The 27,518-nt window shown below is 35.5% G+C and overlaps 3 protein-coding genes across 4 annotated transcripts; 1 reads left to right on the forward strand and 2 right to left on the reverse strand.

Annotated features, from left to right (window-relative positions):
- Positions 1 to 106: 106 nt before the first annotated feature.
- LOC120261987 (7-deoxyloganetin glucosyltransferase-like) lies at positions 107 to 3,789 on the reverse strand. Of its 2 annotated transcripts, none has more exons than XM_039270017.1 (2): positions 3,243 to 3,789; positions 107 to 1,170 (listed from the first exon to the last, which is right to left on the reverse strand). In XM_039270017.1, the coding sequence occupies exons 1-2, from the start codon at positions 3,751 to 3,753 to the stop codon at positions 245 to 247; spliced, it is 1,437 nt and encodes a 478-aa protein (XP_039125951.1). In that variant the 5' UTR covers positions 3,754 to 3,789; the 3' UTR covers positions 107 to 244. The 2 variants fall into 2 exon arrangements, with proteins under 2 accessions (XP_039125951.1, XP_039125950.1); XM_039270016.1 differs by lacking the exon at positions 3,243 to 3,789 and adding an exon at positions 1,249 to 1,890.
- Positions 3,790 to 18,080: 14,291 nt separating this feature from the next.
- On the forward strand, positions 18,081 to 19,176 carry LOC120260699 (7-deoxyloganetin glucosyltransferase-like). Its single transcript, XM_039268246.1, has one exon. It carries the CDS (start codon positions 18,183 to 18,185, stop codon positions 19,125 to 19,127), a length of 945 nt encoding a protein of 314 aa, XP_039124180.1. The 5' UTR covers positions 18,081 to 18,182; the 3' UTR covers positions 19,128 to 19,176.
- A 4,937-nt stretch (positions 19,177 to 24,113) lies between these two features.
- Positions 24,114 to 25,350, reverse strand: LOC120260700 (uncharacterized protein PB18E9.04c-like). The gene has a single exon (XM_039268247.1). It carries the CDS (start codon positions 25,188 to 25,190, stop codon positions 24,186 to 24,188), a length of 1,005 nt encoding a protein of 334 aa, XP_039124181.1. The 5' UTR covers positions 25,191 to 25,350; the 3' UTR covers positions 24,114 to 24,185.
- Positions 25,351 to 27,518: the final 2,168 nt, after the last annotated feature.

A 27,518-nucleotide genomic window follows, 5' to 3' on the forward strand; every position in this document is an offset into this window, starting at 1 on the left:
TAATGATTAGCTGATTCTTTAATGATTCACAACTATATTTCACACAAACACACACATATATCAGTATGAATGCAAGCCTTGTTAATAACAAAGAAGAATATATATATATATATATATATGCATATATATAGTCATGTGGAAATGAACGAGTTGGACAGAGAGAGCACTTCAAAGACACTACAATGGTGAAAGTTAATAATACATGATCAGAAGGAAGAAACAAGGACCTTAATTAATACATGCCTTAATTAATCATCAAGTCATTAACCAACTTGTTAATGCTCTCATATGAAGATCCACCATATTTAACAGTATCCTCACTCTTCTCTTTCCACTCCTTGACCTTCAACCTCATCTCCTTCCCCTTCTCTCCTTCCATCATCTCTCTCACAAGTTCTTCAACCTCATCTCTTCTCACATTACCATCAATCTCTATACCCACTCCCCATTCTCTACAGACATATCGACAATTCGTTGGTTGTTCGGCGAAAAAAGGCCAGCAAATCATAGGCACACCATTGCAAATGCTCTCTAGAGTTGAGTTCCATCCACTGTGTGTTAGAAACACTCCCAAAGAAGGGTGTGAGAGCACTTGTTCTTGAGGACACCAACTAGCCATTACACCCCTGCCCTTAGTTTCTTCAATGAAGCCTTCGGGAAGCATGGCCTTCTCTCCTGCCACAAGATCAGGCCTTATGACCCACAAGAATGGATGTTTACTATTAGCCAATCCCCATGCAAACTCCCCTAATTGCTCCTTTGTCATTACTGTTATACTTCCAAAGTTCACATAAACAACTGATCCAACCTTCTGTTTGTCCAACCAGTCAATGCAAGTGGTGTCTTCTTTCCATAGGTTTGATCCTATGGATTTCATCTTCTCATCGTCTATCTGGCTGGCAAACCTAAACAAAGGGCCAATGGTGTACAAGTGCGGGAACATGAGCTTCATTGCATCAATGACATCCTTCTCAAGCTCATAATATGTGTTTATGATCACTCCCCATGCCTTGTATGCATTCTGTGCCTCTCCACCATCAAAGTTAAGCATGATGTCATCCCTGTTTGTGGTTCTGATGAAGCTTGGGAAGTCCTTCAATCTCATGTCTTTCATCCCAGGTATCCATCCAATGCTAGTCTCCAGATATCCATTGCTTAAATAGCTCTCATCTATATATGCAATTAATTAGAATCATAATCAATTAATCTCTATATATAATATTCTGGGAATAAAAAAATTGGAAGAACCTTTGAGTGGAGTAAAGCCTTTAGAGATAAGTTCAGCAAAGTGAAGATACCCCATGAAGCCACAAGCACTAGTGGTCCAGAAAACAAGTGAAAGGATGCCAAGATTTTGAGCAACTCTTTGAGCAAAGCTCATGACCCCATCAGCCACAACACAAGTGACTGGTGGTGCATCATGATTGCTGTTGAGTTTGAGCAAGAGATCTCTGAAAGGAGCAAGAGAGTGTTTGGTGGTGGAGATGCATAGTTGTGCTATGTCTTGTGTCACATCTTGGTGATCATCAGAAGGTGGCAGACCATCAGGTATGGCTTCAAAATGGAAATCATGGAAACCTTGGAGAGAGTTTGAGCCTCTGGATTTAAGGAAGCGTTTATGATTATATTCAGAGTTGACAAAGGTTATATGAAAGCCTTTGGAGTGGAGGACTTTGGCTAGTTGGAGCATGGGGGTTATGTGCCCTTGAGCTGGTTGTGGGATCAGAACAGCATGAGGTTTTGGAGGAGAAGAAGAAGAAGAACAAGAAGAAGAAGAAGAAGAAGCCATCAATGCAAGGGATCAGAGCAGAGGAGGATTGATTGAAGGTGGTGGTGATCTATAGTCTTTTTTCTCTATTTCTTTACTTTAGATAACAATTAATAAATGTCACTTACTTTTTTAATGTCTGCTCTGCTGTTATCCTGAATGGGTTCGGCCTCTTATTTTTTATATGGATGAGTACACCTATATATTATTATTGTGTGGTTGCGGAAGTCTCTTCTCCTGGTGGGTATTGCTCAATTTCTACAATTTTTTCTATTCAAGGATGGTCTGTGTGTCATCATGTGTTTGACTGTATATACATTGATATTAGTTTAGATTAAAAATGGGATTGGTGCCCAAAAATTTGTATGTGAAACAACTTGGTTTAATTTGAGGGATTAAGTAAATTAGTATTAGACAATTTGTTGGATGGTGCTTTACGTATCCTCAGAAGAACTTTGCTATCTATCCCTTTTGATAGGTTAATTTAAAAGAAAGTTTTCAACATAATTAAAAATTAATAAATGGAGAAATTTCTTAAAAGAGTCATAGACGGCGGCATTGGATATAGTGTAAAAAATTCAAGTCCTATAATTAGATGTATGATAACAATAATAGATCCAAGGTTGTGGGTATTATTTCATGACTGATCAAATATTATGTTATCAGATGAGAGCGGATGAACTGGATGATCAATTTTAGATTCATGTCTACGTACATCTTTTATAGTAAAACATTTTGTTATATTTATAAAAAAAAATAAAAAGAAAGAAAATTTGAGTTTAATTTTGATGTAAAAGATTCAAACAAACTCTTACATATGTTAAGAAAGATTTTATGCGGACAACGCTAAACATGCTCCAAAGTTTTTTTTTTTTTTATGATATAAATAGAGTCTATAGATTCACTCAGACAAATATGCTTTGGCCTAATTTCTTTTTAAAACTTTAAAATAACTTCATTTAAGAAAATCCTTATAGTTAATAAAATGATAGTTTAAAAAGGAAATTAGGACATAAAGTATATTAATCAAAGTAGATACTTAATATTAAACCCGAAATTATAATTTTATTACAACTATACAAAAATTCTTGATTTCTTTAGTAAATTAAATAGATAAATTGTGAATTTTATGTTAAAAATTTAAAAAAAAAAATAATTCTTAGATCACCATATTTAAAGATATGTTATAAAACAAGAGAACAAATTAAAAATTAAATTTACAGAACAAAACAAACCAAAACCCTATTATTCTATTTTGAATCTTTGGTGCATCATTTTTATAACCTAATCTCATCTGTTCTTTCTTCTTCTTTTTTTTCTTTTGGTACAGAACAAAACCCTATTATTCTATTTTTTTTATAACCCAATCTCATGTGTGTGTGTGTGTGTGGGGGGGTAACAAGCATGGTTGCATGCTAAAGAAAACAAAAGAAACCATGGATGAAGATACATACACAGACACACACAAGCATACCTTTGAGAGGAGTATAACCTCTTTGAATGAGCTCAAAGAAGTGAAGATAAGCCATGAATCCACAAGCACTCATGGTCACACACAAAAGCACAGGGATCCCTAACTTCTCGCCAACCTTAAGAGTGAAGCTCATGAAGACATCAGCTATAATACAAGTAACAAGAGGTACACCATCTGAGTCATTGAGCTTCATAACAAGGTCCATCAATGGAGAGCCACAGTTATCTCTAGTTGATAAACAAAGTTGAGGTATGTCTTGAGTGATATCAGTGTCATCAGAAGGTGGTAGACCATCAGGTATGGCCTCAAAACGGAAGTCATTAAGTGGATGGAGGAATTGAGAGGAGGGTCTGGATCTTAAGAGACGTTGGTGGTTGTAGATGGAGTTGACGTAGGTGATGAAAAAGCCATGAAGATGGAGGAGCTTGGCTAGATGAAGCATGGGGGTTATGTGCCCTTGAGCTGGGTAGGGGATGATCACTGCGTGAGGTCTTTGAGGACTAGAAGCCATTCTTTCTTTCTTGTTTACTTGCTTTCTTCCTCTCAAGAGATGCTTCTTGACTATATATATAATAATATATCTGCTTCGTTTGCAACATTTATTAATACATATATTTTTTATTTCTCAAAATCTAATTATAGTTTACTTTGTTGATATAACGCTTTGTTGAGTATTCATAAATATATTTTTTTTTTTTCAAAATAGTAGATTAACTTCTCAAAATATATTTATCCACGGAATCACACGCATGAATAATATTTTTTGTTTTTTTAATATAGAATGTGTAAATTTATTGTGCATATGCTTACAATCATATTCAGCCATATAATTATAATCTCAAATAACGACATGTCCCTCTCAATTTTTGTATTCTTTCTCTTGCTCTCTTTTTGTATAAAATGCATAATTATAATATATGTGATAGATGTATTAGAAATACTTTGGAAGTCAGTATCAGTAATAGATCATCCAATAAGATTTCATGGACGGCAAAATAATTAAGACTTCTTAGTAATTGAAAGATACTAAATAAAATAAAAGGGAGTTTTCATATAAAATAATTAATAAAATATTTTTTTTTAATATAATAGTTAAATAAATATGAATTATGAAAAAAAAAAATGAAGTAATTTCATACCAAATAAATTAATCCAAGCTATGTTTTGTTTTTTGTTGATGGTGCGATCTTTGTTCCATCTTGGTGGGTGTTTTTGTTCCCTCCGTTATGTTTTTGTGCTAGTTGTTTTCCCCTAATATTATTGTAATCGTCCTTTTTTTTATATGTTTTCCTTATTATAGTCATCGTTTTTATTCTTAATAAATTGTAGTTTATTCACTAAAAAAATATAATCATCAAATGCATGAAATTAATAGCCATTTTCAAGAAATGCATTAAATTTTGCAATGTAGGCACTAACAATCCATAAAAGCCTGTTAAAATTAGTGTAGTTTACTCTGATACCAAGACGAAAAAAATAGAACTGAAAAAAAATATGAAATGCTGAAATTTTTTTAATTAATTTCAGCTTACCATACACAATTATATATAGATGTAAAAAAAACAAACTAAACAAGTTAATCCTATCAAATAATTAAAGTAATCTTATCTTATTGAACAACCATTCGACTGCAATTAAGATTACTCTGTGAGATATCAACCTTAGCACTCCATGATTTGTTAGAATCATCCTTATCTCTCCATGAACTCACGGTCTCTCTAACTGCCAATAGCACAACCAATATATTTGTCATCCAATAATTGCATGTTTATACTCCATCCGTTCCTCTTTACTTACCGCATTTTAGAGTTTTTCTTTGTTCTTTTTTACTAATATTGTTTTTTTTTCAAATTTGCTCTTTATATTTAATGTATTTCTACACATTCTAATAAATTATATTCAACAATACATTGTTCAAACTTCAAAGCATATTTTAAATAATTAATATTGAAAAGTTAATATAATTTTTATAAATTTTAGGTTACCAATTAAGGTCAACCAATTTGTTTAAATTGGTGTGAATTTCATAAAATTGATAATTAAAAAAAAAAGGGAAAATTACTGTTCACCCCTCGTAATTTTCAAAACTTCCCAAAAACCCTCCTCTCTTTTTACACACTACGGACACGCTTCCAGTTAGTGTTTAACTTCCCTTTTACCCCCTACCGCTCACTTCAAAATGGGTCCATGTTGTGAAATCCCATTTTTGGCCTTGAAAATGGTGGGAAAGGAAAAGCGCAAATCAGCATCATGTTCGACCTTTTGAAGAGCTTTCTGCTGGTTTCGATAGACAATGCCAGGAGTTGCATTACATCTTGTTGTTCTCCTCATTATCATACCCGAAATATATAAATCGGTTTCTCGAGCGGAAAAATGAAATTGATTTCCATCGGATTGGTCGAAGTCACTTCATCTTCAAATGAGTCGTAGTCGATTTTATTGTCGAGGCGGAGCATGTGCCGTTGTCGATCTTCTCGTTTATGGTTGTAAAGTTATATTACTGACGAGAAGAGCGATGATTTACTGACGAGTTCGTTTCGTTGTAAAAGTTCTTCTCGTTTATGGTTATCTATTTGTATATTTTTAAATAATGTTTAACTATTTGCTATTATCCGGTTTAACTATTTTACTAATATGTTTAATAATTGTCATATCCGTTTAATACTTCCCATCTCCGTTTAACATTATCTTTACATGTATAACTATTCATAGCGTGTAAATTCTCAAAAGTCTCGCGTAAAGCGGTGATCTTTTTCGTTTGATCCGAATTGTTGGCATGTGGCAGCGTGGCGGTGGCGAGGTTATGGTATCCGTCGCGTAGAATTAATGGCGGCATTAATTCTTATGCGCGATAACTATCATTTCCGAACACACGTTCGTTCTCGTCGATCGATGTCGGCCACTGTGCGTTTAACTTTTTTCTCGGATACGAAGAGTCAGCCTGCTTGTGGACTTCACACCATAAATAACCAGGAAGAACCCTCCCCATGGACAACCACTCCTCGTCGTCCTCATCATCCTCCTCCTCCTCCTCCTCCTCTTCCTCCTCTTCCCATGGACAGACCACTCTATCACGAAAGGATGTTTCAGTGAGCCTTCTTCCTTATCTTGAGAATCGATTAGCCGTAATCAGCGAACTAGTTAAACTATCTTTTCACGCTTGGTGAAATCCTCTCATAATTGCTGAATGCAGAGGATTCTCCGGCGGTGGATGACGGGAAAGCAATTAAGAGAGCATTTCGACTTGGGTAAGAAAAGAAAGTTTTTCACGTATTGCGTGATTGCGGAGGATTCTCTAGAGGAGGAGATCGTGAAACATCCTTTAAGGCGAGGGTTGACATTTACCACTTGAGACTTTTCCGTTAGCGTTTAAGAAAAATGAGCGTCGAGTGTCTAGCTGTTACGTTACGTGTTTAACTATCGGGATCGTCGTTTAAGTCCCTACCATGACACATTGATTAATAGTCGTTTTTCATGAATGTGTGTTGTTTAACCTTTTTAATGTTGTATGCGTTTTGCGGGTTCGAGTTGATGCGCTTGTTAGTCAAACGGCCGTGTGAGCGTTGAATGTACGAGACACTTGTTTTCGTTATCGACGGGTCGAGTCGTGAGTGTCCCAAAGTCAGAGCCGGACGTTGTAAATGTTAGTAAATGTTGTAAATCTTTGTAAATGTTGTAAATGTTGTAAATCTTTTATAAATAAAAGCGAAACAATCGTATTTGATTTGTGAACCTACGAAATTTAAGCAGAGACCTAGTAAAAACAATGTGGGAAACAAAAAGCGTCATTGTAAACGATAGAAAAAGTTAAACAATACTCAAGTTACTCTTTAAACAATGACAATGGTGTTTAAGAAAAATACGTAAATATGTTTAAAGCAGATGACCCGGGAGGTACCCATCTAGCAGCGATGTCGATTAGCATTCAATTTAAAGCAATAACATATTATTTACATGATATAGACTTTTAGTTAAAGCAGTTAACTCGTTATTTTAAACACTATATGTATACGTTTTAAACATAAAAAGCTTGGCGTTTACGAGAGACTCATGTTGAGTTGAGAACTTTCATTCGAGCGATGACAATATGTCTTCCTCGCGACAATGACATATATTTCCCTTTTTGCCCTTGGGATGGAGGGAAAAATACCGCCCAATCACATCACGTCTAGTCTAACCTCTATGCATACATAGCTGCATTTTTTGGTTGCCTTTTTCAGTTTGCTTGTTTGTTCTTTACATCTTACTTCTTCTTCTGCGTCGTCTTCGTTTTTGTTCTTCATTTCATTTGGTTTTGATCTGATTTGGTTTTGACCGAGTATATTATGGAGAGTTTTTGTGGTATTGCTAGATTCAACGGGGAGGGAAGAGTGCTAATGTTCACGACTCGAGACTTCTTGGGGAATTGGTGTTAGGCTGAGATATGTGAGCGATGGGGTCTCAAGTTTCTCTTTGTCGAGGGTTAAGTTCATCACACGGATGGATATAAAAGCGGTTTTGCCCGATAGAAAAGCGATGTTGACTTCCAGTCGGATGTGTCGCGTCCACTCCGTCTTCAAATGTCTTGTAGTTGATCTTGTCGTCGAGGGAGCGGAAAATGTGCCGTCTACGAATCCTAATGAAAGCGAGGGTTTTACTCGTTGTAAGTTCCTTTTCTTTTAATTATTCCGGTTGTCGGGGGTGCGTTATTGTTTAAATATGTCAAAAGTCATTTCGGTTAACATATTGTACTAGTCCTTTTACGTTATTAGTTAATTGTTTAAGTATTTAATTTAACGTTTAACTATTGTCATTATCGCTTAAACATTATATTCTCCAGCTTAACGTATTGATCTTTTTCATTTGGTGAAGTGTTGGCGGGGAATTGATTGCGAGTGCTCCCATTCGTCCCATGGTGACCACGGCGGTGTGGGATGTCTTCCTTCCTCGTCGGATCATTACGAAGTGTTGTCGTTGGATATTGGTCAGCGTTTTGGCTTGTCGAACATTTCGAGGGATGTACTTGAAAATCATGCGATCAAAGAATTTTGACTTCAAATTCATAAAAGAGCGAAAAACATCGGGTGGTGTGGAATGCTTGGCTGGATGGTTGTCGTCAGCGCCTTCATGCGTCAAAAGAGTATAACAAAAATAGCTTTCGAGATCAAGACAATCAACCCGTCGACACACTTGCGGTGGTGGCGTAGGTTGGCGTCGCATCAGCGTTGAAAAATGGGTTAGCGCCGCAGTGATTCGGAAGCTCGAGGGCCAGTCCCCTTATGCGAGGCCGTCGACATTCGAGAAGGACATGTTGCGGGAACATGGTGTCCACATACCATACAAGCGAGCTTGGTTGGGAAAAGAGCATGCGGGTGGTCCTCGGCGGCGGTGACATCTCCGGCTATGTTGTTTTGCTTTGGTATGTGGATAAGGTGGTGAGACGAAAATCCGGCGGCGTTGCGATCGTGGAGAGGCGGTGATCGTTTTTAAAGCGTGCGTTCTTTTCTTTTGGCGGCGTGTATTGTGGGATTCAGAGGGCTTGCGGGCAGCTGCTGCTTTCTCGATGGTACCAGCCTCCTTGGAAAAATATCGAGGTGCACTACTAGGTGCCAGCGAGGAAAGATGGTAACAATGGTTTTTCCCGTCGCCTCGGTATAGTCGACAGACGAGACCGATGCCCGATTGGACTTGGTTACGTATCTAAGTTGGGCGATGCCTTATCACGAGGTGGAGATTATCATGAGATAATTACCTTACGTGTCGGACGAGTCGAGGGCCTTGTGAGCCATGATGCAGTCTTCCCTTCTTCGCCACATGCGTCTTCGTCTTCGACATTTGGAGGCCAATTTTTGAAAGCCAATGTCGGACTTGGGGAAGGCGTTGAGGGAGAGTCTTTGAGTACATATGCTTCCGCGTTGCGTGAGGCATCCACGGCTAAAGATTTCGATGATCTAGTGAATGAGCTGCGAGCCAGTATCACGCAAGCTCATCAGTTTGGTTGATTAATAAATCGGATATGGCACATTGGTCGAATTATCTGTTCGGAGGTGATCGTTGGGGTGAGATGTATTCGAGCGTCGCGAGTCGTTCGATGCTTGGATCAAGGAAGCTGCGTCGTTTCTGCGGTGGCGAAATGGTCGACTCCATAAGGCTGCGAATGTTGATTTACACTTAACATTTAGTATTACCCTTTAAACATTCTCGATCTTTGTTTAATTACACTTTTCGACTTTAAATATTAATCATTTCGTTTATTTAATTACTGATAATGTTTAAACATGTTGATCGAATTATTTAACCATCATCTGTCTTTGTTTAACCTTATTTGCGGGTTCGAGTTGATGCGCATGTTATATAGCATAGGCGTGAGCAGCGACTGAAATGGGAGACCTACTTATGCCAGACATACATTCGAAGTTAGAGATCGTTGTTGAGAGCGGCAGAAATCTTCGTGTTGAGTCGTTGTGTCGATGATCGTTCACAGTGATCGACCCGATCGCGACGACTACGTGGATCTCGCCATCGGGAACTTTGTTCGTGTCGAAGGTGGCAAGTTTATGGTATCCCTCGCGAAACATGCTTGCGCGGCAGCAATGCGAGGCAGAGCGCTGACGTACGTCGATTTATTAGCGGGTACTTCAGCGTCGACAATTACAAAGCGGCGTACAAGGAAGCTATATTCCCCATGCCCGAGCGATGGCCGGGCCTTGAGGGCGAAATCGTGAGCTTACGTTTGCGACCGCTGTGACTAGAAGGCGGCACAGGGCGGCCTGGAGCGAAAAGAGGATCGAGTCGCGAGCGTTTGATGTCCGTGAGTTACATTGCGGCAGTTGCCGAGGATCAGGTCGCGATCGACGATCTTGCTGATGAAAGCGCCGCCCGACTAGGCATTGTTAATAAAGCCAAGCGATGATGGGGAAACATTGTGTATTCTAGACCGAATTGAATGTATTTTAGCGGAGACGTTGTTATTTTAAGCGGATCTGCTTTGTAATTTGAAATATTTCAAGCGATGTTTAAAGCGATATATGGTATATTTAAACAATGAAAGCGGAAATGTACACAACTTCTGACGTAAATTAAACAATGAAATGAGCGAATGAAATTTAACACGCTTTCACAATTGGAAACAAACAAAAATTTACATTGAGATATACTAGTCGTGTTCTTCGAAAAACAAAAACAATGAATTGAATTGTGTATTGATGGGCAACTTTCCATATTTAGTTAAACAATGAGTGCATTTATTTAAACAGAGAAAGTGTTATTTTAAACGGGTACACCGTAATTTGAAATATTTAAAACTGATGTTTAAACGACTTTGCTCAGCTCAGCGACTTTTGTATTATGGCTCTTTGCTCAGCGAAAGTGATATTTTAAACAGAGAAAGTGATATGGCTCTTTGCTCAGCGACTTTTGTATTATCGTCTGAGCGTCCATCGCATCATCGGTGACCATCTCCTTCCCTTGCCAGCGTGATGTATAACATCGCGTGTGGTGGCGGCGGTCGTTCTTCCATGCGACGGTCTTGACGGGAGTTAAACGATAACGAGATATTAGAAGACCATATTGTAAATATTTAAATGATATTATCAATTGTTACATGATATTATATATATAATTAAAGCGGTAAAGGCGAAAACTTAAATGATAACATAATGGTATTAAACACTATTAGGTAATAGTTAAACACTATAAGAAACCCTTTAAACAATATCATAAAAAGCGTTACACTTACCGGGTCCATAGAGCGGTTGAGGAAGATCCTCATCGACTCACGCTTTCGTGTTGTTAAAACGACTCGAGCCAACCCATTTCTTCTTCTTGAATAAAAGCTTTCCGAGCAGAAATGCGGTCGATTTTTGATTGGCCTTGATCATCTCTCGTTGCTCGATTCGGGGTCTTCATCAGGCATCTTCCTTCGATGCGGGGACGGCGGCACGACATCAACCGCGACGACTTCCTTACATGGTTCTTGTTGTTGTGGGATTGTGTCACTGCTTGGGCTGCTGATCTTGTCGGCGGCGCGCGGCAGCATTCGACGATCTTCTCGGCCAGTGGCTAAAGACAGCGGCATCGTTGGGAGCCGGTTCCACGGGATCGACGATTTTCATCGAGAGAAGTCAGCGACCTTCTCAGCCGCAGCGAGCCGCATCATCTCGATGTCCTCAGCCGTCGTAGCCGTGTCGTCAGCGACAGACTCGATATACGAGCGTTAGCGCCCGATGGGTGTTCTTATTGTTTCGTCGGTCGGCGGTGGAGACGGAAGCGATAGTGTTCTCCTCTTTTCGCAAGTCTCTTGAATGTGGCCGCCTTGGAATGACCTTCCGATGATGTCGTCGTCGTAAAAATTCGACGCCTCGTTCGTCACGAGTGCTCGGTTCTGTCGAGGATGGCGCGGCCCGATTGTGAAACGTCCTTCGAGCGCCTCCACCACGAGCGGCAAGCAGAAACTTCGATCGTCAATATCGGCGTACTGCGTAAGAAATTCGCGGTGACATCTTCGCCCAATGTCGCCGATTGAGGTACGCCAGCGGTCGGAGGGACTGCCGTGGTCGGGAGGCCGTATCGTTGTCGTGGTAGGGGTTGTTGCTGATCTGCGGGGTAGGGGAGGGCTTCTCGGTCGAGGAATGCGTCTTGCGTGGTGGGTCGGAAGTAGGAGAAGCAGGCGTCGTAGCGACGATAAGGCTGCCTCTCGTCCTGCCTCGAGCAAGTGGTTCGGGAGCGATGGCGTCCGATCGAGTCGGGTTGGCGCCCGACAAATATTTCTTCTTCGACATTCAGGAACACATTTCGAGAAACTAACATATGTAAACCAAACAATTTCGTGAGATCGTTCAGTTTTTAAACTATAAAACTATATATTTAAGCGTTATAGAATATAATTAAGCGGAGAACAAAAATATTTAAACCGAGTATGAATAAGAGTTAAAGCGGTGAAATACTAAAGTTAAGCGCTAAATAAAATGTTTAAACATTAAAGACTTATGTTAAACATTGTCCATGATTTATTACCTCTTTTCCATCGAGCGATGACAAGCTCGTTTCTCACAGTCAGCTTACTTCGGTAAGTACTTTCACTGTAGACAGCATCCTCGGGATCTTGCGAAGCGGACTTTCTTCCCGTTCGGTCACTTTTCGTAAAAACCGGGACGTTAAGCGCGACGAGCGACCCTTAATGTACCACATGTTGGTCTTCTTCCCGGCGCATCTATCTTGCGCTCGGGCGACGCGTGGAATATCCTCCATGCAAAAGCCACTTGTCGTCGCTGCGCCGTGCGTGTCGCCCGTGGGTCGGTAGATCATCGGCGTAATCAGCGATCGAGTTCGGAGCCGAGCGTGATGTATTTGGGAAGAGGGCGTCCCCGTGAGGGTACACGTCGAGTTTGACAAAATTATCTTCTTCTCCCCTGCATCGAACAAGTTGCACGAGTGCTCTTGATGGAGTCTACGTGTCTCTCGTGGGTCTTTGATAGATACACAGCCCTTGACGCGGCACTGGTTTTCTTCTTACGAAAGACCAGCTGCGTCGCCATCGCAGCGGAGACCAGAAACGAGGGCCACATCTTGAGGTCGCGAAACTCGAGCGAGCTTTCCCGATCCACGAATTTATTGAGTGCGACCATCGTACCTGCTGCGAAAAGAGAATCAAGAAGGGCCCTACTCTTGGTATACGGCTTCAGATCGATGAGCAGCTGCAAGCGGTGTCCTTCGAATAATCTCCCGATGTCGAGGGGTCGTGTTAACTTTCGATTCGACTAAGGTCTCCCATGGCCGAGTGTCGAAATAGCAGCGCCATTAACTAGGGTTGGCCGCCATGTCATCAAAACTGCGGCAATAACAACACATTCAACATGCGAGTATTGACAAAAGTTTAAGCGGAAATATAAGGTTTTAAGCGGTAAACTCTCGGTTATTAAGCAGAGATATAAAATGTTAGCAGAAACCCATTTTGTTAAAGCAGGCGAGAATACTTGAGCAGAGACAACAAATGTTAAGCGTAACATCTCATTTCTTAAGCGTCGACCTCGTTTGTAAAAAGCGCAGACCATATCAAAGCGAAGCGGGAAATGTACATTATAAATATTACACAAATCATATGATCGAAAAAAACTATTTCGATAGTGTATACATACTGAAAATGCAAAACAAAACAAAAACCCTAGCCAGAAATCTCCCTGAGACTAACAAAACCCCGGTAGAAATCCCTCTGAGACTTGATATGTTCCAACAAAAGCAGGGCATAAAACAAAACCGAAAAAAATCTTTCTTTATAGCGAGCAGGTTAACATAAAACCATACTCAATACCTTAAATTGCAAACTGATGAAATGCCAACTAGTTAGCATGGGGACTTCTCCTTCGAGATACTGGGTGGAAAGGGAAAAAGTCGATGAAATGCCAATTCGGAGGCTTGTCGGTGAGACGACTTCGGAGGCGACCCGGAAATGGAAAAGGCGAAGGCGTGAGTTGAGAAAAAGCGATTAAGCGGCTCCAATAAATTGCGTCTCTGGGGGTTACCCTACGGAAAACCCCCACTTCCTCTCAAATCGCCGAGATGGGCTGCTGTAGCGACTCCCCATACAGGGGCATTTTTAGATCCAAAAAATTTGAAACTCACTCCAGTTCACATCAGATTCTGAGGGGTTTGGGGGTTTGAAAAAATATAGACTTTAAAAGGAGGGGGTTTTTGGGGATTGCAAAACTAACGGGGTGTTTTTAGCAATTTTACAAACTTAAAGGGTTTTTTTGGCAATTTCCAAAAAAAAAATGAAGAAAGTATATTTTTAAAGTGTTTTTATCAAAAACAAGCCAAAGCATAATTAAATCACGTGGATCCAAACTTTCATTATACCTATCTTGGTACTATAACATGTGTTTATGATGCAAATTGTTAACTTCGCCAAACTTTTAGTTGATACTTTTAGACATATTTTAAATTTTATGAATTACTCATTTTTATTGTAACCCGATAATCCAAACGTAAGAATAAATCATTGAAAGAAATATTCATGATGATAATGATAACAGGATTAAAAATCCTTTTATGTTAATAAAAAAAACTAGATATAATTTAAAATAAAAATGAATGACAATACATTTTAGGGATTGGCAACATTGAAAATGGCTGGACAAAAAAAATTTTCCATGAAATATTTTTCTGTGGAAAAATTTTACATGGAAAATGAAAAAATAGTCGTTTGATTGGCATTATTTTCTAGCTAGAAAATCAAAAAAATTCTATAAAAAATTCAGATTTTGTTGTTGATTGCTTTTATTTTCCACGGAAAATGTAATATTTTCTATGGGAAATTGTTTGATTGCATAAATTTTCCCTAGAAAAAGTCACATTTTCCATGAAATTTTTTTTAAAAATTATTAAAATTATAAACAACACTACGTGGAATTGAATCTTAGATCGAAACTCCGCGGGATCTATTGGATAAATTTATTTAAAATATTATCAAGTTATACAATTTATCTTTTTTAAAAAATATTAAAAGAAAAGTGCTTTTCTTTTAAATTTTTAAAAGTTATTTTAAATATTTCAATCGTACGTTATCTTTTTACATAACCCCTTATGTTTTTCCTGGAAAACTTTTCCCTGGGTGGAGGTTAGAAAAATTTTCCAGTGATTTGAGAGAAAATAGGGTCACCTGAAAGAGTTTGTGGAAAAATTTTTCAAGAAAAATTTTGGCAAACAAACAGCTTATTTAGCTGAAAAATGACCCGTGGAAAATTTTTTCAGGGAAAAAAAAGCAATCAAACACAGCCTAACCACTGGTCATGTATAAACTATTTTTTTAATCACCCAAGTGGTGTATCATTCCTTTCCCAATCAAATATCAAGAATTTGATTAGTAGTTTATCTACTTAATTTCATAAAAATAAATAAATAAATTGTACATTAAAAATACTTTATGTAATTAAAACAAAACTCGCTAACATTGGTATATCTCAATAATAAAGCACAAAAGTCTCATGTGGCTATGAGAAATTCGAATTCCTTCAACAAATGGTGAATAACATAAATAATAAAGGCTTGTCCACTTTTTGAAAATATAAAAAATAAAAAGATAACATAACGGCAAAAAAACCAACAAATAAATAAATCATAAAATAGATATGGAAAAATATAGCACATTTCATCATTATACATCCATAGGAAAGACTTGTGCCATCGGAAGACAGCCCATTTATTTGGGGCAGCTTCTCTTTATAGTTTATAGTTTCGTATCCCATCGGCTGATTTATATATATAATAGCACATGCTCGTCGTAATTTGATTGTTCCTCTATGTGTATGATTTGTAAATTATACATGTTTGTTTTTCAAGCTAGCCACAAGAGAGGTAGGATGAGACGTGCACTCAGCTCAGCTGCGTCCTATAAGATTTGCGTACACATAGAAGTAAAAATCACCTATAATTTATACTCACCATTCTTAAGGGGCACCTTCACCTCACGGGGGATTCAAGCGCCAATTAACCCAAAACCGATGATTATGCAAATTAAATCTTAATATAGTGGTTAACAAGTCTTATCCCCAATTTGACAATTTCTTTTTAAATACAAAAAAATTATGTTTAAATTAATATCAATTTTTTTTAAAAAAAAACTATTTAAATACAATTATTTAAATAATTATATTTTTATAAAATAGTTGTAACATATCTATCCTATCAATATATATTACTATTCCATAGAGATATTGTGAAAATTAAATCCTTGTCACTCATGAGTGAAGGGTTCCGATGCCAATAGAATATAAAATCATTGGCATCAATATATATTTTTATTTCATTTATGGATGTCACAATGGAGAGTAGGGTTAGAGAGAGCATGGACCGAATAATTGGGTTTTTGATGTCAATAAAAGGGGGGGCAAAACACATGCCAAGGTGGCGTGCGAGATAAGGTAAGGACTAAATATATGGTATTTCTGCAAGTAGGACATTTTAGTGGGCCCGCATGGTTTCCCCAGTTTTGGGGAATAGCTAGCAACAACTAACAAGTTGTTCACTTCTTTATGTAGTATTTTATATTTATACATCAAAAATAGAAAGATCTGAGAGAGGATCAAGAATTGAAGGTTTATGAATCTTCACCATTCATCTTCTATCTTCTTCTATAAGTTCATACCATGAACTCAACAGACCTTAAACCATAACAACTCACAACCTCAAAAACATACACACACATTCAAAGAAGCCTTTTTTCTTTTGTTTTGTTTTGTTTTGTTTTGTTTTTGTGAGGAGAAAAATGAATGAAGCTGCAGGAGAAGTGAAGCCCCATGCAGTATGCATCCCTTACCCAGCACAAGGACACATAAACCCAATGATAAAGTTAGCCAAGGTCCTTCACTCAAATGGCTTTCACATAACATTCGTCAACAGTGCTATACGCACTAAAGTACCATACTCTAGATGTACCATACTCAAATTTAGAGCACACGATTATATTTAAATATATTATATTTTAATTGAAATTAATTTTTAAATAAATAAATAATTATGGGCATGCGTTCACCATAAACTCCAACAATTTCTTGCAATGAACACTTAACCAAAAACGTAGCGAAATATTAAATGACATGGTAGAACATATGGCTTCAAATTTGCCAAAAAACTTAAGACCATATTAATTTTTCATTTGAAAGTATAGTTACTAATCATTTATGTTCACACCCATTGAAAAATCAAAAAAAGTAATACAACTAACTAAATTAAAGTAAAGTATGAAAAAAAAAAAAAATTGAACCGAATTGAGTGAAATCAATCAATTCGATCAATCAATTCAATTATATCAGAAACAGGGCACATTCCTACACTTTCCCGGACATTTCCCATTGCATCTTGGATCTTCAAGGAGAGGAGAGGAGAGGAGACAAAGGAGAGCTAGTGTGAGATAGTTAGAAAAGATGAGAAAAAAACACTTGTGCCCCTTAAAGGTAACAATTTCAACAAACATTCATTCAACGGAGGTATAACAAAGTTTTATAAAATAAAGTAAAATATGGTAATAAGAGGTTAAAGAAAGTTTTAAATTTTTTCTTGTTTGGGGCAAGTAAGGTAAATAAAGGTTTTAAAATCTTATTATGTTTGGTTTGAAGGTAATTAGAGATAAAGTTATATAATAATATTACTAAATTACTCTAAGGAAAAAAACAAAGTTATAACTTTTTTTATTAAATTACATGAAATTTAAATAATTTTCTCTATTGTACAGAAAAATCTCTATCTTGATTATTATAAGATTTTATTTTGTAAAATAAAATTAATTAATTAATATCATTACTAGATTAATTAATACTACTATATAGTTTGACAATATTAACCACCAACTAATAAATACTTGATATTTTTTAAAACAAATAAAATAAAATAACTTATAATAAAGTAAATATTGTTATTGAGAAATAAAGAGTATTTTTGAGCTTCACTGGTATGGAGAATTTTTTTAAAATATAAAAGATATTTTGATCCATAAAAAATATAAGTTCCTCAAAACCTCCTCAACCCACCACTTTAAGGGTTGAAAAATAGAGGTTAATTGGAGATTTTAATTAAAATCTCATCTAACCCCCTAAATTTTTATCTCTTAAAAAATATTTTCCCAATCAACAGTCTTTGGGTCAATTGGTATTAGTTCCCTTACCTATGGCATTTGTTTCGGGGAGGACCCAGGATTGAATTTCATGTCCTACGCAAGGTGAGGGTACATGAGTCGGCGTTGAGCTTTGCTCCCCACACGTGCATATCCCTGAGTTCTAAACAAGCATGGGTTTATAAAAGCCCATGCATGTCCCCACACGTGTGGGAGCTTTCTCAAAAAAACAAAAACAAAAAAAAAACCTCCTCCCAAACATGGGTTTATAAAAACTCTTACAGTACCATATCTCCATTTACCTCTGAACAAGCATGTGCTAAACTTTATTTATTTATTTATTTATGTGAATAGACATGGAAGACATTGTAAATGGTTACCTAGACAAGGTCATAGATTGGATACCTGGGATGGAAAACATGCGTTTAAAGGACTTCCCAAGTTTCATTAGGACAACAGATTCTGAGGATATCATGCTCGCCATTGCAAAACATGAACTAGAGAGAATCTCCATGGCTTCAGCCATCATCCTCAACACTTTTGATGACTTTGAACACCAAGTCCTACAAGCTATGTCCTCCATTATTCTCCCTTCAATCTACACCATTGGTCCCCTGACTTTGCTCGCCGCCCGGACGGCGGGGAGCTCTCTGGCAGACATAAGATTAAATCTATGGAAAGAAGACCCCGGTTGTTTGGAATGGTTGGATGGGAAGGAGCCAAGATCAGTTGTTTATGTGAACTTTGGAAGCCTGACAGTGATGACCAATGAACAGTTGATTGAATTTGCATGGGGACTTGCTAATAGTGAACACAAGTTCTTGTGGATCATTAGACCGGACCTGGTGAGAGGTGACACTGCTGTTGTCCCACAAGAGTTCATGATGGAGACACAAGAGAGAGGTTTGCTAGCAAGTTGGTGCTCACAAGAGCAAGTGCTAAAGCATCCATCCATCGGAGGGTTCTTGACTCACTGTGGATGGAACTCAATTTTAGAGAGTGTCTGTGGTGGTGTGCCTGTCATATGTTGGCCATTCTTTGCTGAACAACTAACCAATTGCAGGTATTTGTGCACTGATCAATGGGGAATGGGAATGGAGATTGATAACAATGTGAAGAGGGAGGAGGTGGAGAAATTGATAAAAGAGCTGATGAATGGAGAGAAAGGAATGGAGATGAGGAACAGGGCACTGGAGTGGAAAGAGCTTGCTGTTAGAGCAACAGAACCAGGTGGTTCATCCTCTGTGAATTTTGATAGATTGGTTACTGAAGTGCTGCACCCAAATAATTATAATAATTAATTTGTAATAATATTTGTTTGAATGCAATAAAACATATGTACCTTTTCAATCTCTTCTTGTGGCCTTGAAAAGAAGAAATTGGAAGAAACCCTCATGTGAGTCTGCATCATGTAAACAGAGCATTATCAAGAAGAGTCAAGAGAGCACAACATCACATGTGAAAGACATAAAAAAAGTAGTTTATATAAAAGGTATATTTTTACAAGTTATTCAACAATAAGCAGCAGCTAACCTAGTCAGATATCAAAATGAATATCATTGTCATCAATAAATGTGTTCATATCTGAGCAATTCCTCCATTGAAAATTTCATAGCAATAGATCCATTGATGCACCAATAATGAGACAAGAAGGCTGTTGAGCAAGAATGCTAACCAACCAATGAAAAATAAATCTGCAATAAAAGCCTTAAAGCTTACAGTGCAACACAAAATGGTTCTGGGCCAACCTACTAACCCATATAAAAACAAAAACATACAGGTTATTAAAATTTAAAAAAAAAACTACGCATTGAATTTCAAAATCATCTGGTGTTTCAAGTCAAATCCTTATGGCTTTTTTAAATATTGTTTTTTAATTAATTACCGAAATAAGTATTTTTCGGAATTATTTATGTGCATTTTTTTTAATAATTTTTTTTAAGTTATTAATTCCAATATTTTTTGATATTAAATTTTTATTTTTTGATGCCCCACTAGGCTTTTAATATTAATTTAAAAAAAAAACTGCGAGTGTCAATTGTTTTTTAAATTAAAAAACAATTATATATACAAATCTTTATAATTTCATAATATTTTCTTATAATTTTTTTTTATTCCCACATCTACTCTTCTATTTCTACTTTCACTAATTATACACTAATTATAACAAACTTTTAATAATCTAACTAATTTTAATATTTTCTTATAATAACAAAATATTAAACATTCAAAAAATTTAACATTCAAAATGTTACCATGTGAAAATTACTTCTAAAACTAAAACAAACTCACTTTAATTTTTGAATCTAGGAAAGCAACTTCATATATTATAAAATAATTTAACAAATACAATATTTAGGTTACATCACGACATACGACTTGGATCATTGGCATTCGGACAATTTCGATGATTATGACTTTCATTGCAACATAAACCACAACACTTTGGTTGACCGCTTTCCCTTATGTCCATCTCATTACGAATTCTGCTGGATTTTGGTTGCCCTGAAAGTAGTTTTCACATTGTATGACAAGACATAAACGTGGACCATTATAGGGTTCCATTATCTCTCATTTGGCATTAGCTCAAACTTTTTATAGTATACATAAAAAATTATCCACATATGCCTGCCAATGTAGATGAATGTATGCGCATACTGTAAGAACATGGTGACAAGGAAAATAAAATGTTTGAAACTCACCCCAATCACACCATCGTCTTCTCAAATCAATGCAGTAACTGTCAGCTATATCACCTCATCGAGGTGGTGTTATTTGATCTAACATGGTAGAATTTTCTTCACGATCAAATTAACGAACATAAACGAACATAAATGCTACATGCTTTTGTTGATATTCTTAAATTGTCTTCATTAAAGGAGTACTTTCTCTCTATATTGATAATTTTTATTACAACAATACTTGTGTGTTTTTATAAAAGTGGCTTGGAGGGTTTATATAGCCCTCCACCTAAAAAATGGGTGGTTATGATAAATTTTATCTAATGGCTCTCGTGAATGCTACATTCTACCAATAATTCATCCTAGCAACCTTTAATAATCCTCTCCACATACCCCAACAGTTGCAGCATTAGCTATTTTAATATTTGGAGATAATTTTAATTTTTATCTATTAAAATTTTAACCAAAATTTTGATCGAATATTACTATCTGTTAGAATTAGTGAAAGGCAAATTAGGAGAGTAGAAGTGGGAATAAAATAAATTATAAAAAAATATTATGAAATGTTTGAATGTAAAACTGTTTTTTAGTTTAAAAAACTATTGGAATCCATAGTTTAAAAAAATAAAATAATAGGGCCTGTGGTTCTTAAAAATTAAAATTTTAATATTAAAAACTAATGGGACAGATAATTTTTAAAAAAACCATTAAAAAATATATAATACGTATTTCCGTAAATAATTACAGAATGCTTATTTCGCTAATTAATTAATAAAACAATATTTTAAAAAACCAATCCTTATATATGCAAAAATAAATAAATGAATAAATAAAATAAAGTTGTTAGAACAGATATCTACCCCTATACAAAATTTCCACTACTTATTCGAGAGATTTTTAAAAAACTAGTGGATAAAAACCAAAAAAACATAAATTATATGAAGTTATGGTCACAAAACAATCATCTTCAAATATGTTCGTCGTTTTTGTTCTGTTTCCACAGCTAGTGGAAGCTTCCTTGTACCTCTGTTACTTTTATTTTAATGCATGTGGTTTATTCACCTTTTTAAAAAAAAAAAAAAAAAAATCTTCAAATGATGTTTCAAGTCGAATCCTTATATATAAAAATAAAAAAATAAAAAAAAATTGTTAGTATTAATCTACCTTTTATAAAACTTCTAATACCTTACTCAGACTATAAAGAAACTAATGGATAAAAACTCAAAAAAAACATAAATTATATAAAATTATTCTCACAAAAGGATCATTTCCATGGGGTTGTTTACTTTACTGAGAGAGCTTTTAGCTCTTACTCTCCGCTGAAAATCATTTTGGTTTCATCTTAATTAAATTTTTATAATAAAGTTTTATTAAATTTTTATGATTTATAACAAGGATTTTAAAAAAGAAAAACCAAAATGGTAATAGTCAATATGTAATTTGTTAAAATGATATATTCTTGATTAGTTGATTATTTATCCACGAAAATGGCTAGGTAATCATTTTGATCAAGATCAAATAACCAATTTGTATATTATTTAATCCAACCAAAATACTTCATATGGGTTTTGAAATTTACTTTTATCTATTTCAATAAATAAATTAAATTTGACCTAAATTGCATGCGTAAAAATCAACTCTTAAATATAAAATTTTGATGTGATTTTTTAAATTTATATACAATAAACATGTTTAATTAAAAATTAGTAAATAAATTTAATGTTGCAGGGCATCCCAATCTCGGGTACTGACAGTATTTAATGTTGTAGGGCCATGTAGCCCATTTTCTAAAATATATTACAAATATTATATACTAACTAAACATATAACTAGCGCAACCAATCATTTATAAAAGAATAAGTACAAACTAAAACTTAGTAAACCTAAGACTAGTTTATAAATAATAAGCAAACAAAAACCAAAAATGGTAATTGTAATAAAGCCCAAGAACTATTTCATAAGATGGGCCACTCATTCTCTCTTAATTTGTAGCTAATTACTCAAACTATCCACATGCCGAAGATTTTATATTTTTTTATGATTAAATCAATGTTTTAATATGCTGTGGGGATGTACCAATGAGTTGACCGGTCAAACAAGTCATTTATCAAGGAGTCTAGCCAACCACTGCATTGTTGATCTAGTCCACAAGTCATGAGTCAGAACGTCACCTTTTGTGAGTCATATTTCATCATAGAATATATATATATATATATCATATATCATGTTTATTTCATGTACTGAAGTATCTTTCTTTGTGCTTGACATGGTGACAAGAAGTCTTGACCACAAATACATTATGAAGTTAATTCATAATAAAGGTTGGTGATTCGCCGCTGGTTCTTTTAACCATAGTTTTGTGGCTATGAAGCATCTTAAAACATGAAGACAAATGCACATAAAGTGCATCTACTTTTCATGATGGTTTTAGGCTTGTTCGTTGGGTAAGGTCTTGGGCATCACACATTATATATATATATATATATAATCTATCCTTTGAGATATGTATGTTTTATTGGAATTATTCAGATGGATAAGCATGAATATTATATGGAAGGCTGTGACTTAATTAAACATGTGAGGATGGCAAACTATTTGAAACTCTGGAAAATAATGATAATGTGTATATGAGATGTATCTAAGCATACGTAGATGCATACGTAGATACATGATGTCATGGAAAAACCAAGCATCACAAGGGTATTATACTTCACATGAGGGTCAGAGAGAGATAGAGGAGAGATCATGATTGCTAGAGAACAGATTATTCTCTGGCATGGGCCACCATGATTTCAATACATACATGAGTCACATGTCACACCTCTCAAAGGCCACCCTCTCAAGTCCCACCCACCACCACACTCTCACACTCTTCAATCCTCCCAAAATATATCCTTTGCTTCTTGTTGATCATCATCATCATCATCATCATCTCAACCCTTTTGGCAACCCAATATCACTCACTGCCTTCTTTTTCATTTGTTATGGTTATAAATAATTTCTTACTTTTTACCTCAAGATCTCCTTCTTAATCATCTCACTTTCCCTACATCATTCTAAAAAGTAGAGGCAATCTTATATATATATATATATATATATATATACAAAGAATGTGTGGAGAGAGGAGAATTTGATTAATGCATGTATATATATATATATAATATACATCTATGTTTTTCCCATTTGATATTGATCTTTAATTAAGTTTTTAATTGTTAGAGACTAGCTTTAACTAGTATATATATATATATAACAAATATATGAGGATCGAAGGTGGTGTTGTGTTGGTTCTATAGAGAAACTCAATTTGGCGGCTGATGAGATACCTCAAATCTCGCCTCCAATCACTCTGACCCCATGAGAGCTAAGCACATTTAATGACAATATTCTACACAATCCTCAAAGAACAAGTTGGAGTTTGGGGAAAGATGCAAACAAACATGTAATCTAGGGTTATTTGGATCACTCTTCCCTGTGAGACAACGACATGACAAAAAACCAAACAAAAATGTCATATATTGATAATAATAAAAGAAGATAGATTGATGTATACATTGACAACTAAAAAAAAAGAGCACAAGAACAACTTGTTCTCTTCTTTCTTCTTTCGTCTTTCGTCTTTCGTTCTTCTTCTTCTTCTTCTACTAACAGTATAATTAAACTTACAAAAATAAGTAATTAATCAGAAGAACAAATCCAAGAATCCACCATGCCTTGAGTCCGAGGAGGCCGGGCAGCATCAGAAGCCTTCTCAGAATGAAACTCAGAGCAAGCAGAGTGCATGGCCTCTGAGCTTCCAACAAGGTTTGATAAATTCCCACCAACTTGGCCAACAACATTATGAGTCACACCATAGTTCACCTGATCAGACTTATTACTAGTCATGAAAGAGGGAAGGTTGGTGATCGGAGACTGTAACAAGGACTGGAAGTTGAGCACTTGGTTTTGCATGCTGGCTGCACTCAGATGATGATGATCATGACTCAGTTGATTTGAAGAAGCAACATTAGCACTACTAGTGGAAGCAGGAGGATCAAGAAGAGGAGAAGTAGAAGAAGAAGAGAGAAAGCTGGTAGGATGGGGTTTATGAGCAAAGGGTCTAAGGAGATAAGGAGAGTCATAACGAGGCAGGCGAGAACGAGAGGTGCTGGTGGTTGTGGAGGTGGAGGAGGAGAAGGGAGCAGTGGGGATGCCGGTGAACTCTTGTACCATGGCACGGAAGTTGGAGGTGTCAGTGGTGAGGACGGTGGTCGGAGCACGGCGTGAAGCTCTGGATCGTTTCTTGGAGACACGTGAAGGAGGGTCTGGTTGGAGTGGTTGCACTGGCGTGGTTGAGGATGAGGATGATGGGTTTATAAAGCCGGTGATGTCGGTGGTGGAGTTTGGGTTGAATGGTGGCCGGAGAGGACGAGGCCAAGAGGGTTCAAGGTTGAGTAAAGGGTTGGTGGTCGAGGTGGTGGTGGTGGTGTTGGTGTTGCCGGCGGTGGGTGGTGGGGATCTTGGGAAGGATTCAAAGTAGGTGAAAGTGTCAAAGAGGGAGGTGGAGGAGGAGGAGGATGGTGGTGGTAGTGGTGGTGTTGGTGCATGGATGGAGGTGGTGACGCCGGTGTTTGGACCGGTGAAGTCATAGTCATCCTCGCCGGCGCTTGAGGACTGTAAGCTTCCACTGTTTCCGGAATCCATGGCGCATGCAGTGGTAGAGAAAGAGAGGAATGGAAGGTGGAAATGGAGTGGATGGTTTTGAGAAGATGGTTTGTAGGGTTTGTGGGTAGTGGATCTATAAGAAGAAAGGAAAGGAGAAACACAATTGTTATATATAAACTTAACCCTAACCGGCTAACCCTAATTAAAAATTAGGAAATACCCGCTCACTTGCGTAACATGTTGGTTTTGTCCAGAATCTGAAATCAAATCTTAAAATTCATACAAAATAATAATATAAATATTTATTAAATTTGATTTATGTTTATATATGTCTCTCATTAATTTCTTCTTATGAGAATATGTATTGCTTATTTGTTTATATATATATATATATATTAATTTTTATAAGATAGGAAAATTTTTATTACATGGATAGGTTTATGATGTATGGGGTGGTAAAAGAAAAAGGAATTAGAGAAATTAATAAGAGTGAAAAGATAGAAAAGAAAGGGAAAGAAAAACAAAAAGACAAGAAGATAAGGAAAGGTACCAAATTAGGCGTGGTGGTTGTTAGTGTGGTGAGAAAATATTAAATAATACAAAATTTAAATTTTTATTAATCTTCGTATTAAAATAATTTGTAAAAATGTAAATATATTTCAGTTATTTTGGAGAGATTGATTATTAATTATATAAATTAAAATTAATTAATTTTGTGAAACTTTAAAATAATTATATAATATGTTAAAATTAAATTTATTTTTTATGAAAATTAAATAAATAATTTTCTCATTTCCAACCAATATCTGTAAACATCTTACATTATTCCGTCTCCAATAGACAAACCATGAACCATGGGCAAAATAAAAAAAGTTTCATATTTTTTATTATATTGTAATATTTTTTTTTTGTTTTTATCGACAATTTTTTTTAAGGATTATAGATTCTAAACTAATCTAAGTCAAAATACTAAAAATCTTATAAAAATAAAAATTTCTCTCAATGAGTTTTTTTTTAAAAAAAAAGAAATTACTATTTGGACTAACCGGATTGGTTTATACAAAAATAATGGCATAACTCCATTTATATGTTAACATCATATGCAGCATTCTTGAATTGAAATTTTTAGTTTTCAATTTTAATTAATATAGTTGTTACAAAATTAACATGATATGACAGGTGAAAACTTGTCTTACATATCTTTCCATGATGAGTTAAAAATGGTTTTCTAGAGCTTAAAACTTGACCAAAATTTTTCAAACTCTAGAAATATTCTTGGTTTTCAAAAGATTTGTCTTTGTATTCATAGTCAACAGTCTTATCTTTCAAAGGTGATGTTATTAGAATACAAATTCAATTAGTTTACTTATCTTTTTAAATTTGTCTTACTTACTCTCCAAAGAGTTCCTTTAAATTTTCTCATATTATGTTTCCACCTTAATTTTGAATTTAAATCGCAGAATCTTTGTCAATAAATAAAATAAAATAAAATAAAATAACACAATCTAGATTGGGAATATTTTTCAAGCATGTTGTTGATGCATCAAGAAAATAGATAACTTGCAAACAATGGTTATGTTCACCAAACTGATGACATGAAACTTAATTCATTTACTTTGAGCCATTAAACTTTGTTTCCAAAATGGTTTTCATGAATCCAACATGTTTCCCATATGCTCAGCCTCTTGTGCTTTTCTAATGTTAATCATGCAAGCCCTAGTGTTTCATTCACTTTTAATTAATCTTTACAAGATTAGTATGATGTAACACTACTAATGTACTATGAATTAAATTATTTAATGGTAACATATACGCCAAAGGAATTGTTCCAAGTGATAATAATTTGGATCATTTAAATAAACAAATTTATATTTAATTTTTTTTTTATATACAAAATATTTGTTCAGAAAAATCTATCTTTATATTATTATATAAGATTTTTAATGATTGTTTTAGAACCTCATACATATATCTATATATATATAACATAGTGGTCATATGGTCCAGCACCAAAACAATTTTTCATGTAAAAAAAAATAATAACAATCATAACAAGTTCATATATGGTATGATGGAACAACATATGGTGTGATTTAAATTATTGAATGGTAATATCGGCCGTAGTTACAACTTCAATGAAAGAGCATAAAAGTACCATCACAAGATAAAAGAATAAACTTAACATTCCAAGTTTTTCTTAAATTTTATTCTTTTTTTTTTTTTTAACATTCACTAATTACAAAAGTAAATTTTTTTAAATCAATATTTCAACTAAACAAAAACTATAAATAAAATTAAACTTATAGGGTTGGCTTTTCAAATTCTTATGTATATTAAAAAAGTCTTGTTTCTTATACTGTTTTCAAT

The sequence above is a fragment of the Dioscorea cayenensis genome, chromosome 5 (genome assembly GCF_009730915.1).
Source record: "Dioscorea cayenensis subsp. rotundata cultivar TDr96_F1 chromosome 5, TDr96_F1_v2_PseudoChromosome.rev07_lg8_w22 25.fasta, whole genome shotgun sequence".
Taxonomy (NCBI): Eukaryota; Viridiplantae; Streptophyta; class Magnoliopsida; order Dioscoreales; family Dioscoreaceae; genus Dioscorea; species Dioscorea cayenensis.

Excerpts from the sequence above, each read along its gene's own strand:
- LOC120260700 (XM_039268247.1), bottom strand. The coding sequence starts at position 25,190 with ATGGATTCCGGAAACAGTGGAAGCTTACAGTCCTCAAGCGCCGGCGAG.
- LOC120261987 (XM_039270016.1), bottom strand. The coding sequence starts at position 1,789 with ATGGCTTCTTCTTCTTCTTCTTCTTGTTCTTCTTCTTCTTCTCCTCCA. Across the intron at positions 1,171-1,248 it reads AGGCTTTACTCCACTCAAAG|ATGAGAGCTATTTAAGCAAT; the intron begins GTTCTTCCAATT and ends TTGCATATATAG.
- LOC120260699 (XM_039268246.1), top strand. The coding sequence starts at position 18,183 with ATGGAAGACATTGTAAATGGTTACCTAGACAAGGTCATAGATTGGATA.